Consider the following 21,411-nt stretch of genomic DNA (forward strand, 5'->3'; position numbering starts at 1 on the left):
AGATCTATCACACCCCAAAATACTTCCTGAAATTAGAATTTTCTCGATAAATCAGTGTAGCCCACGGATAAAATAAGTTACCAAGCCTTCCTTTTGAATCTTGATCCATATTCAGAGAAGACTATTCCACATCACAAACACTAACTAGTTTTTAATGTTCTTCTCTGCCCCTAATGAAATCTGTATTGTCGAAGTATTCTGGAAGAAATAAATAAAGGAGCCTGGTATCTCAGCCAGTGCCTCCTGGAGTTCCACACAGCTGATGAGTCCAGGCAGTGACAAATGACACGCTATTCCTGGACGTGCAGCCTTCTCTCCCTCTCATCTTCTTGCAGCTGAACACTGTCACATTCCTTGCAGAGGAAACATAACATTTCATAGCTGTCATCCTTGCATAAAAGGCAGAGGGAGGGGAAAAATTCCTTTATCATGTGCCTAAACATTTCCTTCTTTATTATTTATATATCAATTATCATGAGAAAACATTGAGTGTGTGTTTCGACATAAAATGGGGAAAGTTTTTTTGGGGAAGGTGTTACTTACAAAGGAAAACACACAGTGGAGAGTCAGGAACAATCGGGAGCTCACTGCCTTGATATTCCTAATCTTCTTTCTGGCATCGTGTGCTCACCAACTGCCTAATATTGGATGCATGTGGTTCTGCCCATCTGTCCAACAGTCAATCTAATTTATGTGATTTACTAAGAAAACATTTAATGGAATATGAATAATGTATGATGATAAGCAGTTTTTTAAATCTCCAAGATTTATCTTATGAGTGAAAGGGTTGCTTCGTTCTTAAGGAAAAAGTCAATATCACGTATCCACGTACAACCAAGTAGAATTGCTACACAAGTATGAAAACGCAAGAACTTTTGTGATAAGTATGAAAGGTACAAGTAATTTTATTAGAATTGGCCCACATTCCATAGCATGCCAAATCACTAATATGCACCAAAAATCACATGGAAATTTGAAGTAGAGAACGATCTTTGCCATTTTACACATTCTTGCTGTCTGTCTTTTTAAAATTAGGATCAGAGGGGTGCCTGGGTGGCTCAGTCAGTCAAGCGTCTGCCTTCAGCTCAGGTCAGATCCAGGGTCCTGGGATCGAGGCCCCATGGACTCCTTCCTTCTCCCTCTGCCAACTCCCCCCTGCTTGTGGTCTCTCTCTCTCTCTCTCAAATAAATAAATAAATAAAATCTTTAAAAAAACATTAAGATCAGAAATTCTGGTTAGTCAGTTTTTTTTAAAGAAGACTATAACTGTTATCTCTGCTTTCAGAAGAAGGAAACGTCTACACTTAAATGAATAAAACTCCTTTCACATATATTTAGTAAGTATTGGAAATGTGCCTGGAAGGCCAGCGTATGTGGAGGGCAGTGCACCAGAGAAAAGGGATAGGACACTGTAAGCCACAGTAAGGATTTGGATTTCACTCTATGTGTGAAAGGAAGCCACTAGATGAGTGACGGCAGGGGAGGGATGACTTGGTTACTGTTTCAAAAGAATTACTACGACTGGTGGAGAACAGAATTACTGGGTTGTGGTAAGTAGAAGCAGGGAGGTCACTTGGGAGGCTAGGGAAGGAGTCGACATGAAAAACTGATGGAGGGCTGGCCTCGGGAGGTGGCAGTGGAGAAGGAAGCCATGGTATTATATTATATTGTGAAATACAGGTGAACTGATCGCTAAAGAATTGGATGGAAGATGTAACAGAAAAAGAAGCAAGAATTCTTTCAGTGTTTTCACCTAAGCAACCAAATATGAATGGTATATCTGCAAATGCTATGAAAGCTAAGAAAGGTGAAATTATTATGCATTACGGCAGTTAGAGAAAGCTTCTATTGTAGTTCTGGAGGCTTGAGCTGGACTTTTTAGACTGGATAAAATTCAGACAGGAGGCATAAAAGCCTTCTCAAAGGTAAAGCAGAGTTAAAGTTACATATTGTGGGGCGCCTGGGTGGCTCAGTCGTTAAGCATGTGCCTTCGGCTCAGGTCATGATCCCAGGGTCCTGGGATCGAGCCCCACATCGGGATCCCTGCTCAGTGGGGAGCCTGCTTCTCCCTCTCCCACTCCCCCTGCTTGTGTTCTCTCACTCGCTGTGTCTCTCTCTCTGTCAAATAAATAAATAAAATCTTAAAAAAAAATAAAGTTACATATTGTGTAAGGTAACTGGGAGATATTTTGAAAACACCTGGGGTCTGCCTAGACTGAAGAGTTCTGTGGAGTGATTGAGAAATATGTGATTGAAAAGAAAGGGAGGCCAAATAAAATAGGGCCTTGAATATGAGATTAAGCCCTGGGGCTAGATTCTATAGGTAGTAAACAGCCACTGGCTAATTTTGTAGAACTAATCTAGCTAGTAACTTCCAACTTTTGTTAAAGGAAGTACTGCCAAAGGCCATTTCATAGATTCCAAAGATAGATCAAGGTAGATGTATTTATAAAATGGTTGAACCAAAACAAATGATGTAATATATGGTGATTAACATAACAATAAAAAATTATAATAAAAAAAGAATATAAAAAAATGGTTGAACTATGAGAAGATTAAGTAGATTTCTAAAGAAAATGTTACCATAAATTTCATTTTACATACCCACACTCCACACTCACACTCATGCATATACACACATATACAATACTAAGCCACTACTCATAACATAAACTACTACCATCCTCAAGTCAGTCTTTCGCAGTTTCTTTTTATAAAGGTATAAATTAGTTTCAAATTTCTATTTACAATTGAATTCTATGTATTCCGAATACCTACATCAATCAGTCAATTCTTATTATGTTTCAGTAAGCTCTTAGGTCCAAAAATACATTTTAAAATGTGACCTTAGGAATTTGAGATGATGATCAGATCTGCTAGTTACGACTAAAAGGCAGTACCTATTAATGAGATATTCAGAGGTTATAGGGAAAACTAAAGAATATAAAGGCCCTCCCAGTCCAGGTACAAGGCCTTTGTTCATATATAAAATAAACTATACACTATGGATGGACTTATCTAATTGCAATAGAAATAAACTACAGAAAAAAAAAAGTCTACCAAAAAATATAGTTTTACAACTTTCTATATGTTATCAGGTTAATAAAAACATTAAAAGTTATTTGCAAGCTTAGGGATTGGGGCATGCTGTGGATAAAGCATACTGAAACGAGAAAGGCAAAGTTTTGAGGATACGTAAAAATAAGATGATGATAGCTTTCCCAGAGTCCAAAAGATCTGTATTACAATTTTGCAAAGTCAAATGTAAGGGTCCCATTTGATCAGATAAACTTGCTAAAAATGAAAGAATAAAGTATTACATTCATTCAGGCAATACAACCCATTACTCCTCAAAAATCTTTGTTAAAATTTATCTTGAAATTTGGATGTGGTACCCAGTATTATTTGATAGCAAAAAGACAATGCTGAAATAGTATTTTAATTTGGTTTGATAATTGGGATCAGAAAAATAAACACAAGACTATACCAGATTTTTTTTTTTTGAGAAATAATAAAAGACTATTAGTGCTATGATACTTCACTCAGAGACAGCCTTACTTCAAACTTGAAGGAAAGACAAAGGGGTTGGGGAAGAAATCTTCAAGCAAAGTCTATAACGTTAGTAGACTAAGAAACTCCTACATATACTCATCATGATTAAGAGTTTGATTTAAATGCCTACAGCACAAGAAATTGGTTTTGAATATCACTATATTTCTGATGCTGCCTAGAATAGCATCTTTTTTTTTTTTTTTTTTTTTAAGATTTTATTTATTTATTTCCGAGAGAGAATGAGAGATAGAAAGCACAAGAGGGAAGAGGGTCAGAGAGAGAAGCAGACTCCCTGCTGAGCAGGGAGCCTGATGTGGGACTCGATCCCGAGACTCCAGGATCATGACCTGAGCCGAAGGCAGTCGCTTAACCAACTGAGCCACCCAGGCACCCTAGAATAGCATCTTACACAGAGCATGACTTCAACAAATACGGACCAGATGAGCTGATGAATAAATAGGTAAATGGATGAATAACAAATGTGTAACTGTACTTTTAAGTACCCATGAAGCTGATTTTTTTTTAATTAGTTGAACAAATGTAAACAGAACTGAGACACTAAGAAGGAAAATTAGCCTCTTTAAGTTCTAATTGTGGTGAAAGCAGCAGAATGCTTAGTCACATAAGTGTCAAATAGAATGGAATATTATAAATACTATTTATTATGCTATTGTTATGAGTTTAATACATACTTGTTAAAGGAAATCGACAAAAATATAAATAAGCAAGGGGAGACAATAAAATGACTGTAATCCATGACCCAGAAATCGTCTATTGCAGTGTTTCCTCAAGGACAACGTGGGAGGACTTTCTGTGGTCGCTGTAATGCCTGGGGAGCATTACTGACATCTCACAAGCAATGTCTAAGGCTGGGACACTTTCTACAGTGAATGTGAGAGTTCCCCAAAGCAAAGTATTATCCAGCTGGAAATGCTGAGTGTGCTTCATTGAGAAAAACTGAGAGCCTGGTGCATTTACTTCAGGTCTTTATATATACATATATCATGCACAGATTGTTTTTTAAATAAAAATAGGTAATACTATAAAAACTGTTCATATTGTTTGGTAATCTGTTCTTTTCACCTAATGCAACAAGAGCATCCTTCCACTCTATTAAATATTCTTCTCTGTCAGCATTTTTTTTTTTTTTTTTTTAAGATTTTATTTATTTATTTGACAGAGAGAGACATAGCAAGAGCAGGAACACAAGCAGGGGGAGTAGGAGAGGGAGAAGCAGGCTTCCCGCGGAGCAGGGAGCCCGATGTGGGACTCGATCCCAGGACCCTGGGACCATGACCTGAGCCGAAGGCAGACGCTTAACGACTGAGCCACCCAGGCGCCCCTCTGTCAGCATTTTAATGGCTGCTCAGCATACCACTGTATGGATCAACCATATCTTAGGCCTTATCAACCTTATCTAAGACCCTACTGTCAAATGTCTAACTTTTTTTTCAACTTAACATTACAATCAATGCTATCCTTATATTTAAATTCATGATCATTTAAACTCTTAGAAGTGAAAACTGTTGATTCAGAGACTATCCCTAATTTCAGTGCTTTTATATAGATTTCCAACATGTCCTCAAGAATGATTTGTATCAAACTTACATCTCCAACCATATTGCTAGTGATTAAATGGACAACTCTCACATAAAGCTGCTAGTAATGTGAAACACCAACTGAGGGCATGGTGACCTTGGGTAATAGCTCTAATAGGTAATTCCCTATCCCCTATCTAAACAGGAGGTGCAAGGATTGCTATGAAATAAGCTTCCATTTGAGACAATGAAACTAAAATTATAAAAGTTCAAGTGCGGGCCCTTTCATTATTTTCCCATCAGTAAAGTTTATTTATTTATTTATTTATTTTTACAGATTTTATTTATTTATTTGACAGAGAGAGACACAGCGAGAGAGGGAACACAAGCAGTGGAAGCGGGAGAGGGAGAAGCAGGCTTCCCACCGAGCAGGGAGCCCGATGTGGGGCTTGATCCCAGGACCTGGAATCATGACCTGAGCTGAAGGCAGACGCTTAACGACTGAGCCACCCAGGCGCCCCCCCCCCACCCCCATCAGTAAAGTTTAAAAAGAGAAGAGACATTTCCAGGAAAATAGATTTGAAGGAAAGTATTAGTGGGAGTGTGGGAATCTGTCTTTTGCCTTGAACCCTTCTCTATGGAGACAAGTGGTTACTCATGAGCTTGGAAAGGTCTGTGCACTGGGAAGGCTCACATCTCATTCCCTGGTGGGATTCTGCCTGAAAAGCAGGACCTGCTAGCTTTCCCAGTGCCAAAAGAGTGTAGGCAAATAACCACAGAGACATGGGGGGCTAACATACCAAGATGGAGAGTTTAATCTCAGTCGCCTCACCCCCACATCTCCTGATCCCTGAGAGTTGAGGCTGGTGTGGTGGAGATTCCTAGGTTTTTCCTGAGTCCAAATTAGGCAGAAAGAAGAGTACACAGGACCTGGTGGCCAGGTGTGGAGGACAGAGGCAGGGAGTGACAGGAGAGCATAGTTGTCCTCGACCCTGAGGTTAGGAGGGGACGGGTGGGCACATTTAGACATATAATGTACCACATCAGAGAGGCACTCTGGGACATTAGTGGCTGTGCTGACTGAAAACCAGTCCCGATCAAGAGCAAGGATATTGCTATTCCTATCCCTCCTATTTTCCCCCTTTGCAGACATATCATCCCATTTTCAAGTGAACTTGGGGAGAGGAAACTTGAGCTGATGTTAAGCTCTGGCAACATACAAATCTTGTATTTGGTTGAATATTTATATAATGAGTCTGTTTTACCCTGGAAATAACTAAAATAAGATTAAATGCAAGGCCTTAAAGACCATAAACTAAGCCTTAGTGCTTGTCATGAAGGTGTCAAAATCAGGTAAGTTTGGGATTGTACACTTCTGGAATTGCTCCCATTCTAGAAAGTTCTGGCATACAAAATTAGCTTCAGGAAAAACTCTCTGGCCTCCTTCCCTTCCATGGACCTTCCTGCCTTTTTTCTTTTAAGATTTTATTTATTTATTTCAGAGAGAGAGTGAGTGAGAGAGAGAGAAAAAAACATGAGCAGGGGGAGGAGCAGACTCCCTGCTGAGCAGGGAGCCCGATGCAGGGCTTGATCCCAGGACTCCAGGATCATGACCTGAGCAGAAAGGCAGATGCTTAACCAACTGAGCCACCCATGCACCCCATCCTGCCTTTAAGTATAAGGGAAGGGGCCAAGATAACACAGTCAATTCTTAGACCTGTCCCTATCCAGGTCAGAAGGGAGCTTCATCTGGATTTGGTACAAAAGTTTCATATGAATGTCATATGAATGAAGAAAGTCATTTCTTTGGCCTTGTCCAAGAGATCTTACAGAAAATGGCTATAAAAGAATAGGATTTAGATATGAGGTGCTGAGTCCCGATAATCTCTAAATATCTCTAACCCAGGACCTAAATACCAGCCTTATTAAGAAAAGGACAAAAAGAGTGAGTGGGGACAGTTTCAGTCAACCTGGGGCATCTTAAACCTGACCTCCACTAAACACCCAGACCTACTCTCCATGGGTTTGACATTAAGAAGACATTAGAAAAGACAGCAACTCTATCCCTAACAAGATATTAGGGCTCTGGGATTTTCTTCTGTTTAAAAGAGAAATTTTTTTTTGTTTACTCCAGTATTTCCCAAAATTATTTCTTTCTAATTACATGTGTATAATATTCAATAGAACCACACTGGGGAAATCAAAGGAAAAATAATAGTAATGTGACTTCATTTTACTTAGCTAAATAAAGTAGGATGTTCATTGAATGGTTTTTCCACTTTCTGTGTTTACAATTTACTTACACGAACAAAACCTATAATCATATATCTAGCACAACTCAAAGAAAATGCAGGTTCTTCTCAACAAAATATCCTCACTGTATAACATATCACAACTGACTATTTTTTATCTGCATGATCTCATTTCATTCACACTGATTGTGCGGTGGCTGGCCAGTTAGAGACACTCGAGTAACTTTGGTTTAGAAAGGTTAAATGAGCTGCCAGAGGTCTGGCAATGCATAATTGAACAAACTGGCCTAAAATTCAAGCCATTAAACATACTCAAAACATTCTGAACTCATTTAATCCAACACTTTTATTTCACAGATGAGAAAATCCGTGCTTAGAGGGGTGAGATGACATCATCCAGCAGAAGGAGAGAGACAAGACCAATTCCACGTTCCCTACTTAAAGCTCATGCTGTGCATACTGAGCCGTAACAGGACCTATACACATGACCCAATCAAATGACATAGATAAACCAGGAACCCAGTATAAAGATAAAGGCCAGCTGGCTATCATGATGAGTCAAAGAACAGATATAGGGCAGCTTTAATTAGAAAACTTGTGAACTGCGTTTTTTTTTTTGAAACTCACAAGTGTTAGTTTTCCTTTGCAGGAAGAACACCATAAAAGAATTATTTTAAGCAGGCATTAGTTATTTAGATGAGATTATTTTTTAAAGGTGCCTACCTTACATACATCATAATGTTAAAAACTGAAGATGAGGTATTTTTAATACCACTGTATGCTTTGCATGACAACTGTATTAATCTCCAAACTCAGTGACATTGGTAAGAGTACATGCCTTCTCCGGTTTCACTAGATAGCAAATAACACACAAGCTACTGACCAAAAACTGGACCCTTAAGACAAAACGGTATGTACATTCTCAGAAAACTTTTGTGGCATGAAATCGAAATATCGAAGGTCCAATTCTCCAATCTTTTGAAGATTTCCAACAATCGAATAGGATAAAGTGTATATATGTGTGCATTGGAGGTGATTTACTATTATGGTTTGGCAGACAGTTAAATTCTATTCTTAAGTTCTAAAATTCTTAAATTAAAAGTTCACATTATTCTTCACAATTTACAAAGCTGTCAACTGAATTTATTCTTATGAATTGAGTTCCAGATAGATTTATTATATTTTGTTAGTGTGAGGAACACAAAAGAAGAGTAAGACAGTTTCTACCTCTAATCAGGAAGATAAAATATACATTCCTTCTTTAAAAAATTTTTTATTCATTCATTCGTTTATTCAACAAACATAATTTCTGTTCCTTGTATTAATGTATACTATAGCTTCATTAAGAATTAAATACTACTTTGAGAATTTTCAAAATAACTGTTTAGTGATTCCAGAATCACCTGATAAAGAGGAATATTTAAATTGTAACTTAAATATTTAAATGTTTTGCAAAGCTTTGATAAAATTTCTTATAAAAGAATTACTTCCTATTTTAGTTGACAAATTACTTATTTTCTATGCTTATCATGGAACAATTGGGTTGATGAGATGTATCATTCAACTCTAGTTCTATAATTATGTATTTGCATGCAAAAGACAATTGGCATCTCATTTACCTTATTTCTGTTCCTTTGAATTCAAGTAAACATATTTTGTCCTAGATTTTTGTGTATCTTGAATTCCTATTTTCTCTTGATAAAGCAAACAACACCATCAAATATCTCCCTGAAAATTGGAAAACTAAAAGCCTGTATTTGAAGTGGCAAAAAATAAAATTACTCTTACTTTTTAGGAACAGAAAAGTTGGTTATCATTGAAGTTTGGGAAATGACTACTATATGTCATAATAAACAAATATGTCTATTCCCTTTATTCCTGTCACCTAAACATATTAATATTCTTTTTCCAGGTTTTCCATTGAATTATAAGGTGGAAATATGGCTCAGGTGGTAACAGAGGTTTAAAATGAAAACACCTAAGTTTGAAATCATTCTATGTATAATAATATCTGATTCATGAAACTATCAAAAATATCATGTTCTCTTTGCATGTGAAGGGACATTAGCAAGAGATGTTAGCCACCTTCACAATGAAGACTGATTCACCAAAGTATGGTCATTGCTCTTACATTGCATTCAGTAGAATTTTAATTCATATTAAGCATTTATGAAGGAATAAGCCAATTTCACAAATATGAGTTAAAGCTGTTTGCTGGTGTGCCTTGAAGCAGTTCTGTCACACTCTTCCTATAATACATTTTCTAACAAACAAAACTACTATCACAAATTGGTTCTTTGAAGATTTGAAATTGGATTTTTAGTCATGTATATATTGTGGGGTTATAATGCTTACACATTATTAACTACTGGTGCTAAGACTCAGGTGGAAATATTTTTATGTTTCTGTCTAAACAGCTAAAATATTGTGACTGTTATTTTTATGTGTGTGAGGTAATTTCATAATCTGCTGACAGAAACAAAATTTAAAGTATAATATTTATTGAGAGTATAGGTCTCTCTCATTCCTAACAAAAAGGATTTTTTTCCCTATGATGGATATATACTTGTTACAAATACAGACACATTCTCCAAGAATAGAGATGCTCCTCTTTCCCAGGGGTAAATATGTCAGGTGCTGTGCCTAGACCACATTTCTTGAAGGCAGGAGTCATGCATATGTTATCCACCTCTGTAATCTTGGGAGTGCCCAACTGAGTGTCCAGTACATACAAAGTACCCATTAAATACGTGATATTGAATTTTAATGAAAACCTAATCATAAGCCTAAGTTTCTTACAACTTCCTATATAATGATTGTGCACTTCCCCTTTCCAACCTTACAAGATTAAGGGTCATTAGGAATTATGATTCATCCATCCTGAGCCCAGTGAAATATTAGATACAAAGAAAGCCCACCACAATAGATGTGTTTCCAAGTAGAGAGACTTTACGTAATATTAGTAGATTTTCCTATGAGCATAAAATATTGATTTTTACATACCACATTACAAAAGGTTACTGATTATATACATGTTAAAAACAAATCAATCAGGTCAATTGGGTTTTTTTCTTTAATTACAATATGCTTTAACCTAAGATTATAATGCTCTTAATAGTTTGTGCCACTCCCACCACAAGTACACATCAGGCAAGTCCCTGTGCCACAGAGCTTTTGCGTTAGGTTTAAATATAACTAACAGTCATGTTGGTTATCTTCAGAGGTCAAGCACAAAAGCAAGACTCAAATTTCCAATTATTTGAGACAATATATTAGATTTATCATTACTAAACATTTAATAAGAACGTACTATAAATCAGAATATTTCACTAATCTTGACATTTCTTGTTACCTTGTTATAAACAAATCAGTATTAAGATTACACCTATGATATGTGTATGCTTCTTCAAAGAAATCTGAAAGATTGCCTGTGACCTTTGGCTTATTTGTGAAATCAATATAAATGAGTTAGCTTATGTCAACATCCATCCAACATCCAAACAATCATCTGATTATTTATTAAGAAGGTCAATAACACTCAAGTGTTTAAAAATAAGTCTGCATCAAGCTAAACATGATCGCTCTGGTAAATCAAAGGAAGTAAGGAGGACCCTTAAATGTTACAAAAAATGTCACATTCCTGCTTTGTTTTACTCCTCTAGCACACATTTGGTTAGCTATCCTCTTATGAGTTAAGGCAGCAGCACAGAGTATGCATGCTTCTATCCATCTGAAATCAATATTTTCTGGATAACTGTGCTGGGGATAGTAAAAATTTCTTATAATCTGATCTAATTTTTTCAAAATGGCACTGTTTAGGCACTTCACTCTAATTCTGAAGAAAAATAATAAACAGATGAACTTGAATATTTCAAGTATCTGAGATTATAAATATTTCAAGCTTATTTCTTGCATGAAACCTATTAATTTCTGTAGGGAGGTCTGTGACTAAATGGGATGTGATAATGAAGCTTACTGCTATACTATTTGTTAGGCAGTGGTTCTCTGGTATATGGAGAACTTTCACTCTCTATAAATAATTTTAAAAAATACAAAAGTATAGACCTCAAGGACACTGAGGATCCAACTCTTCTAGGGCATTCCAGATAGCATTAAAGAAATGCCCATTTGTTCAGCAAGGATTTATTTGAGCAGTAACCACATGCAAAGCACTGTTGAGGGGTTGGGATGGAGCAAATGTCGTGACCAGCTGCATATTGCAAACCTAGATGTACTACAGAGCAACTCTTACTCATTACATTTGTTTATAGTAGTCTTAGTACAAGCAGATAATTTGTTCTCAATAGAAGTAGGAAACAATTTGAGAATAAAAGAAAAAATCTTCAGATGCAATGGTTTTGTGTAGCATCTTGTCTATCATATTTTGTAATACTGGAGAAACTTTGGCCAATTTGACTTAGAGATGGAATGTAACTTTGCTTACAAAAATTGCTATTAAACTCCTGCTTAGGGTGTTCTAATTTTCTGTGAGCACACTAAAAGCGAAAATAAATGTGAATAAAATGTAAAAAAAAAGTAGGAAACAAATTCCGTCTATATAATACCACTGTTTGAACTTAAAACTTGCGTATTTCTGCCAATGCATTTGCAGCTTGTTTCTACCATGCCAATCAAATGAACGAGCTTCAGGAAATGAACTGTATACCTGATAATCTCTTGTGTGTACATAGGCAAAAATATAGATTAGTAGATGCATTATTCTAATGTATTCAGTAGAGGAGCTAATAATATTTGATAAAGCAAATTCTTAAAATTCAAGACATCCCTTTTGTCCTTTAATCTAATGATTATAATTAGAAATTATTAATAAAGATAGCTTCATTCATATGAAATTCAAATTTAAAAAAATACTTAGGTATCTGTCATCATATCTCTCTGTTAACATCAAAAGGAGATAGAGTACACCAAAGCAAACATTCCCAAAGAGATGAATTTAGCAAATAAAAACAGATAATCAAAATGAGCTTTTAGAGTTCTTGGAGAAAGAGAGAAAGAAAGAGAGAAAGAGAGAGGGAAAGAAAGAAAGAAAGAAAGGAGGGAAGGAAGGAAGGAAGGAAGGAAGGAAGGAAGGAAGGAAGGAAGGAAGGAAGGAAGGAAGGAAGGAAGGAAAGAAAGAAAGAAAGAAAGAAAGAAAGAAAGGAAGGAAGAAAGAAAGAAAGAAAGAAAGAAAGAAAGAAAGAAAGAAAGAAAGAAAGAAAGAAAGAAAGAAAGAAAGAAAGACAAGACCAAAGGGTGGAAAGAAAGAAAAGAGGAAAGGAAGGAAAGAAGGAAAGGAAAAAGGGAAGGAGAAAAGGAGAAAGGGAAGGAGGGAAGAAAGAAAAAAGATTTGATCCACTATCAATCAGGGAGTAACGGGCCAAATATCCTCAAAGGACACGAGGGCTAAACATCAATGCAGCCACTCCCTTTGCAGTGTTGCTGATATTTAAGAGAGGCACCACTGCCAAGAGAATGGCACAGCCATTAATCCACTTCAACGAGCTAACACCCAGTAGTCCTGCCAACCACATCCCTCTTCCCCCAAGCCTTATGAAATGCACCACCAAATCTTGTTGATATTACCTCCTACATAGGCTTTAAATTAATCCATTTCTTTTTCTTCCCCCCACCTACACCTTAGAATATACAGTCATCTCCTCTTTCCATCCAGCCCACTAACTGGTCCCTGGTTTCCACTCTTCCCTCCCTTTAATCTCTTTCCTGCCTGGCAAGCAGAGACATCTTTTCAATATGCAAAATTATAACCTGACATCCTTGCTTAAAAATTTTTTTAATAGGTTCCTTCATTCTTAGAATAAAGACCAACATTGTCAACATGACCAACCAGGTTGTGACCCCTGCATATTTCTCCAGCTTCTTCTACCTTATTTTCTATGGCTCCAACTGCAGTCCTCTTTGACTTGCCAAGGTACCCCTCCTACCACATGAGATTTCTTCATGTTGTTACTTTTGCCTACAATGTTTTTCTTCCAACTCCCACTTGTTTATTAATTGCCAGTCACTTTTCTAGATCCCAATGCAGACATCATCACTTCCTCAGGGAAGCCTTTGCAATGCTCTCCCTTATCCCTACCCCATACTGGCTGGGATATTCTCGGCATTATGTACTCCACAGCATTTTACAGAACTGCATACTTATTGTGTGGTAATTAGATGATTATTATTAACCTTTGTCACTAGACTGTAAGCTCAATGAAGAGAAAAACCATGTACGGTTTTCTCATCATTTTAACCACAATATCTAGCAAAGTGTTGGACACATAGTGAGCAAGCATTATTTCTTGAATGGAGAATGAATATGCCAATGGAGTCATTAACAAGTGGTTAAAGCAACAATAATCTGCTTATTTTCATTTACCAGAATCATTTTGATCAGAGTTTGAATGATGAAATTACATTGCTTCAAATCTCATAATGAACAAATTGAAAGATTTTATCTAAACTCTCTAAGATTTTTGGCATTTCATAGATATGGCCACAATGAAAAGATTATTAGCATACTCCTTGAGTTATAATAGAAACTCAGAATGTTTTTGCTAAATTAGGCTTTAACAATTTTCTGGTAGAGTTTCTCATATTGAAAGAGTCTTAGGAGATCCTCAAAAAGTCATCCAGCCTGTTGGTGACAGAGCAGGGATGAAAATCAGCCATTTAAACTCTGTTTAATGTGGCTTTTTTTTTCCTATAACTATGCTGCAATTTCTGGTTTTTATGACTACATTTTCATATTAAAAATTTGGAAGAACTTATAAGTACCCATAAGAGAAATATCTCCAAATGGTTAATTTTGTCATATCGTTTAGATTTCTGCTTTAAAGTATTAAAATAAATAGCAATATTTTTAGAAAAATAAAAAAGCCCAATTTCATAAGAAATGAAGCACTTTCATGCCTTATTTGCAATTTACATGGTATGCCTTAAATAGGGGTGAGAAGGGAATGGTACATGTTTCCCTGGTTTCTTAATATTCTGAAGCAGAGAATTTTTCCACTTAAAACTAGCCTGTAATTCAGTTTATAAACCCCAAAAGGAAGATAGGTTTTGAGGAAGTGGTTGGGGAAGTGACATAGTGGATGGAAAAGCAGTCGGTCACAATTGGCATGTGACCTTGGACTGTCACTCCCCTCTGTAGATTCTACTTTCCTTATCTGTACAATCAGAGGGTTGGTCTAAATCATGGGCTTTGTCTGTTGATGGGCTTCCAAGATCCCAAGTCCTTTATTGTGTGTATTTCTGAGAACAGAATCCAGAGCTTCTGTGGGATTGGAGAAGGGCTTGGGACATTTAACAGGTTAATTGCCTCTGTACTAATAGCAGAGATCCCTCTTAACTTTTGAAATATAATAAAGCTATAATTATAAATTCAGACAGAAAATAGAAATGTGTATAATTATTAGCGTAAGTAATAAGATTATTTGAAGAGCATAAACTAGACAAAGGAACACTCCTCTCACTAACCATACATTTACACGTTAGCTAAAGAACTACCGTAGAAGCCCAGCCCAGATTTTCCATAAGTAACATCAATTGCCCACATGATATAAATACCTGTGATAAATCTCAATATGTCACAGGTTTTTAGTCGTGCTTTTTCATTATCAGTGTTTTAATGATCAATCAAGGCAGCCTGCTACATAGAATAACATGGAGTGGAAACAATCCAGAGCAGTTTGCCAGCAAATAAAGCTACTTTCTAACAGAGTTTTCAAAATATCTATTTGAAAACCATTTTGATTATAACTTTCAGATAGTTGAATAGCCACAGTTGCTATGCAACGCATATAATTATTAGACACAGAAATAAAAACCACTCTTAATCACTTAATTTCTTCTTACCTTTCCTTATTCACTTAATTTCTTCTTACCTTTCCTTCTTAATAAATATGCCTAATTATCCACCAGGTGTCAGGTACTCTTCTAGACACTTGTGATATATCGGTGAACAAAATGAATATATTTCATCCTCACGGGGCTTATATTTTAGGAGGGTACAAATAAAATACTAAAGAACATATATAAAAAGTAAGTTGGGGGCACCTGGGTGGCTCAGTCGGTTAAGCATCCAGACTCTTGACTTAGGTTCAGAGCATGAGTTTGAGGTCTTGAGATTGAGCCCCACATTGGGCTCCATGCTCAGTGCAGAGTCTGCTTGAGATTCTCTCTCCTTTTCCATCTGCCCCACCCCCACTGGTGTTTGCACACAGGCACACACATGCTCTCTCACTCTCTCTCAAATAAATGAACTCTTTAAAAAAAGTAAGTCATTTATGATTCTTAAAAATGGTACATGTAAAAAAGGAAAAAGTAAAGAGTAGGGAAACTGGGAACACCAGAGGTGAGGAGAGTGGTTCCAATCTCCAATAAGTCAGGGTAGGCCTCACCGAGAAGGTATCATTTAACAAACACCTGAGATGAGGGAGTGAGCCTAGCATATAACCTGGGAAGAGCCTTCCAGACAGAGGGAGGCACCAGGGCAAGGGAGTATTTGATTTGTTCAAGGAATAGCAAGGAGGTCATGGTGCCAAGGAAATAGCAAAAATCTCTGCTGCTGTGGTCACAAAATTTGTGAAATTTCATCTTCCAGTTGACACCTCATTTTCTATCACTTACCTGTTTAAAATGAAAGTTATAATATCTTTTGTATAATCCTACTAGAGTCTCGTATTTGTCAAAAATACAAAGTTTTCCTGAAAATTTTTAAATCACCCCAAAACCATGATCTCTGGTTGGTATGCAATTTGACTCTGTCTCCACAAACATATATTTGCAAATGAACTGCTATGTGATAAGCAAATATGCCATTTAATAAGAGATGATGTCATTATAAAGAAATCAAGCAAAAGACCTTCAGTTTGACACTTTGTCAGTTGGGCACAAAGCATTGGTTATACCCCAACAAAGAGAGATTTCAAGATTCATAGCTAACATGAAAGCACCCCTTCTTTCTGAAATGTCACTCTTCTTTTGGTATTTATTACATTGTTCATTTCATTAACTTTCTTCCAGAAAATGAAACAATCATAATTACTGTACAATTTTCATAGCACTTATCTGGGTTAGTACCTCCAAAAAAGAATACACACATAAAAGTAGTCTTTTTTTTTTTTTTTTGAGAAGAAGGTCCGTCAGCCCTCCCCCAAGTAAGCATCTTATTCCTGCCTAGTGCCTTCCATGAAAATGTGCTGTGATCCCGAGACTTTACAAATTAACATAGAATGTATGCAGCCATACCTTGCCCAACTGATCCTTTTTGCCAAAGCCGGTGGCAGCTGCGATGCTCCCTGCTCCCTCCACGGTCTTCTGTGCTACCACTGTCACCCCTGTCACCACCCGCCTCACCAACATTTGTCACTTGCTCTTTGGTCTTCTCAGCCACTGGGATAAGTCCAGAACAACAACAGATTAAGGGACAGTGGAACAACAGGGACTGAAATCAATTTCACTTCCACTAGCTGTCAACTTCTAAAGACCTGTATTTGCACGTGCTATAAATAACTGAAGTGTCAGAAGAAATAAAACCTCAGAGATATTTAACTGAGTATGGCTTAGACAAACATTAAATCTTTTTTTCTTTAAATTTTTTATTGTTATGTTAATCACCATACATTACATCATTAGTTTTTGATGTAGTGTTCCATGACTCATTGTTTGCATATAACACCCAGTGCTCCAAGCAGTACGTGCCCTCTTTAATACCCATCACCAGGCCCATACCCCATCCCCCTCCCCTCTAGAACCCTCAGTTTGTTTTTCAGAGTCTATTAAATCTTTGCTAAGATATACTGCTGTAATCATGCAGATAGTAAAACGTGCTTCAGGTATAATGATCACAAATAGAACCTTTGAGCAGCTGAGGTTTGATTAACATTTTACTAAGGAAAGTTTAGAGAAGGCAATGATTACAGATGCATCTATTGTGGTATCAGGTATGTATTTCTTTATTTCATTTTCAACATCAATTCTTTAATCTCACCCAGCATGTTGATTTTCACTACACCTTCTGAGTCACACTAACAACACATAGTTGCTCATGTTACCATCAGAAATGAACAATACAGATGACATGATACTAAATATAGAAAACCTGAAAGATGCCACCAAAAAACTACTAGAATTGATAAACAAATTCAATAAAGTTACAGGATACAAAATCAATCTACAGAAACCTGTTGCATTTCTATACACCAATAATGAAGCAGCAGAGAGAGAAATTAAGAAAACAATCTCATTTACAATTGCACCAAAAATAAGAAGATATGTAGGAATAAATGTAACTAAAGAGGTGGAAGCTCTGCACTCTGAAAACTATAAAACACTGATGAAAGAAAGTGAAGACAACACAAAGAAATGGAAAGACTTTCCATGCTTATGGCTTGGATTTAACAAATATTGTTAAAATGTCTGTACTACCCAAAACAATCTACACATTTGATGCAATCCTTATCAAAATATCAACAGCAATTTTCACAGAACTAGAGCCAACAATTCTGAAATTTGAAAAAGACTTCAAATAGCCAGAGCAACCTTGAAAAAAAAAAAGCAAGACTAGAGGCATCATAGTTCCAGACTTCAAGTTATATTACAAAGCTATAGTGATCAGAACAGTATGGTACTGGCACAAAAACAGACACATAGATCAATAGAACAGAATAGAAAGCCCAGAAATAAACGCACAACTATATGGTCAATTAATCTTTGACAAAGTAGGAAAGAATATCCAATGTGAAAAAAACAGTGTCTTCAACAAATGCTGGTGGGAAAACTGGATAGCTACATGCAAAAGAATGAAACTGAACCAGTTTCTTATATCATTCACAAAAATAAAGTCAAAGTGGATTAAAAACCTAAATGTGAGAACTGAAACCGTAAAAATCCTAGAAAAGAACACAAGCAATAATTTCTTTGACAGTGGCCATAGCAACTTTTTTCTTAGATTTGTCTCCTGAGGCAAGAGAAATAAAAGCAAAACTAATTATTAGGACTAGATCAAAATAAAAAGCTTCTGCACAGCAAAGGAAACAATCAACAAAACCAAAAGGCAACCTATGGTTGCGTAGGTATCCAATGAAGGGTTAGCATCCAAAATATATAAAGAACTTACAAACCTTAACACCCCAAAACCAAATAATACAATTGAAACATGGGCGGAAGACATGAACAGACATTTCACCAAAGAACACATCCAAAGGGTAATACACATGAAAAGATATTCATCATCACTTACCATCAGGGAAATGCAAGTCAAAACTACAATGAGATATCACCTCACACCTCTCAGACTGGCTAAAATCAACAACACAAGAAACAAGTGTTGGCCAGGATATGGAGTAAAAGGAACACTTGTTCACTGTTGGTGGGAATGCAAACTGGTACAGACACTGTGGAACACAGTATGGAGGTCCCTCAGAAAGTTAAAAATAGAACTACCCTATGATCCAGCAATCACACTACTGAGTATCTACTCAGTAGAATACAAAAACACTAATTCAAAGGGATACACACACCCTGAAGTTTATAGCAGCATTATTTACAATAGCCAAGAAATGGAAGCAGCCCAAGTGTCCACTGATTGATGAATGGATAAAGATATAATTAATTAATATATACACATATATAATGGAATATTATTCGGCCATAAAAAAGAATGAAATCTTGCCATTTGCAACAACATGGATGGAGCTAGAGAGTATAATGCTAAGTAAAATAAGTCAGAGAAAGACAAATATATGATTTCACTCATGTGGAATTTATGTTTTTATTTTTTTTAAACGTAGAATTTAAGAAACAAAACAAATGAGCAAAGGGAAAGAAAAGAGAGAGAGACAAATGAAGAAACAGACTCTTAATTATAGAGCATAAACTAATGGTTATTGGTGGGGAGAGGGGTAGGGGGTGGGTTCAATAGGTGATGGGGATTAAGGAGTGCACCCGTGGTGAGCACCAGGTGATGTACGGAATTACTGAATCACTATATTGTATACCTGACACTAATATAACACTATATGCTTACTAACTGGAATTAAAATAAAAACTTAAAAAGACAAAAAAATGAACAAACATCCCTTACTCTTAAGGGATGGTTATGAAGAAATTTTGGTCCTTTTATCAAACATCAAGTGGTTGAAACAGGGTTTTTAATAAAAATGTTGATTTTCAACAATTTTAATGGCAACAAAAGAGCTAGGAATTAAGTATAAAAACGAAGTTTGTTGAGCAAACTTATAATTTCTTTTCACAAAACAAAATACAATATGGTGATTCAGTAGATTTTTTTAAATAATTTAAACATTTAGAGAAGACAGTGTAAATAGTTTGCATTAGATTTAGAAGCAGACTTAACCTCATATAAAAAATTCTCCAAGGGCGCCTGGGTGGCTCAGTTGGTTAAGCGACTGCCTTCGGCTCAGGTCATGATCCTGGAGTCCCGGGATCGAGTCCCACATCAGGCTCCCTGCTCAGCAGGGAGTCTGCTTCTCCCTCTGACCCTCTTCCCTCTCGTGCTCTCTATCTCTCATTCTCTCTCTCTCAAATAAATATCTTTAAAAAAAATAAAAATAATAAAAAATAAAAAAAGGCTTTCACTCCTTTAAAAAAAAATTCTCCAAGACTATATCTGATATAATTGTTGAATTAATCTTTCTCTATTACCTCCATGCAATTGCCAAATAAAAGAAACTCCAATAAAAAATAGTTTGTTTCAATTAAATGAAGAGTTCTATGAAAAACAAGAGCTTCTGCTCTTTTAATAACTCAAGGTCAATAGAGCAATAAAACAACTGCTCTTCATCAAAACCTTATAACATTTATACTCATAAAGCCTATATCTTGCATCTCTTATGTCCATCTATGTAATGTTAGCCTTCTTTCCTTTTTGCCTCACAAACTCTTTTTCTGCTTTTTTCCCAGATTTCAGGAATTTGGGGTTTTGAGTGGTAATTTTTCTCAGGCCCTCTTCTAAGTAAATAGAGACACTTTTTTTTTTTTTTTGGTTATGCTTTATGCTTGTGTACATCCTCTCCAGATAATCCCCAGCCCAAGGAATTGGCTGAGCTGCACTGTCAGCTGTTAAGTTGGCAAATGTTATATGCTAGTCACATGATTATAGTACAGATTGCATGTCACCCATTGCAGAAGGCCAATGATTGAATAATGTGGACAAAGCAACTGGATTTTGATAGCAGGTCAGGGAAGTAAGGTGGTCTGCAAGGACAGATACTTACTCTTTAGTTCTGGGCAATGTGGGGAAGCTGAAGTGACCCTAGATTCTAAAATCAGGAAGAGTCCTCAGAAGGTGTTGCTTTATATTTGCCTTTTGCCACTTCTGGGGATATAGTTGATGCCTCCTAACATGTAATGGGTATTCCCAATGCAAAGTTCAATTTAAATGCCAGTGAGAAGCTATACTGGAGATTTCATGTTTTTAAACATTTCCAGAATGTTGATCCTTCAAAAATAGTGAATTGTGAGCTTTAACTTGTCATTTTTTTTCTTTTCCAAGAACATGAATAGAAAATTTTGCTTGAAAAATGAACATTTTATTGTTACAATATCTCAAAGACAAGAGGAAATTTTGATCTTTTTACAGATTCATGATTTTTCTACCAGCCATGAAAGGTTATTTTTATAATATCTAGACCATTCTTTGTATATGTATATACATTAATTTATTTTTAATGCACATAAACTTCACAGTCAAATGCACTTTGTACTTTATCATAATTTCATCAGGTTTTATCATTGTAAGAATAAGTAAATTAGTTACATTACAAAATGACAGAGTGTACTTGTAGCAATGACAGACACATTTTCAAAGAGTACTGTAGGACTTGTTTACCTAGTGGATTATCCAGTCATCTTGAGCCCCTGTGCCCCCTGTTAAGGACTTTTACACTATTTCTCTGTTAATTGACATGCCAAACAAAAGGGTGACAAAACAAAAGGAAGTAAGACCCATTCAAATTGGTAAGATTTTTCATCTAATAAATGATATTCATTTTTAAGGGAAAAGACCTTATAACCAGGATCAAAAAGGATACCTTCCGGCCAAC

The 21,411-nt window shown here is 36.3% G+C and overlaps 1 protein-coding gene across 1 annotated transcript in view; it reads right to left on the bottom strand.

Annotated features, from left to right (window-relative positions):
- The window catches only part of SNCA (synuclein alpha), a 145,750-nt gene that overhangs the window by 110,694 nt on the left and 13,645 nt on the right, over window positions 1-21,411 (bottom strand). Inside the window, 2 exon segments of the mRNA XM_027599921.2 lie at window positions 16,595-16,693; window positions 16,695-16,738. Coding sequence (XP_027455722.1) covers window positions 16,595-16,693; window positions 16,695-16,738 — 143 coding nt within the window.

The sequence above is a fragment of the Zalophus californianus genome, chromosome 2, assembly GCF_009762305.2.
Source record: "Zalophus californianus isolate mZalCal1 chromosome 2, mZalCal1.pri.v2, whole genome shotgun sequence".
NCBI lineage: Eukaryota > Metazoa > Chordata > Mammalia > Carnivora > Otariidae > Zalophus > Zalophus californianus.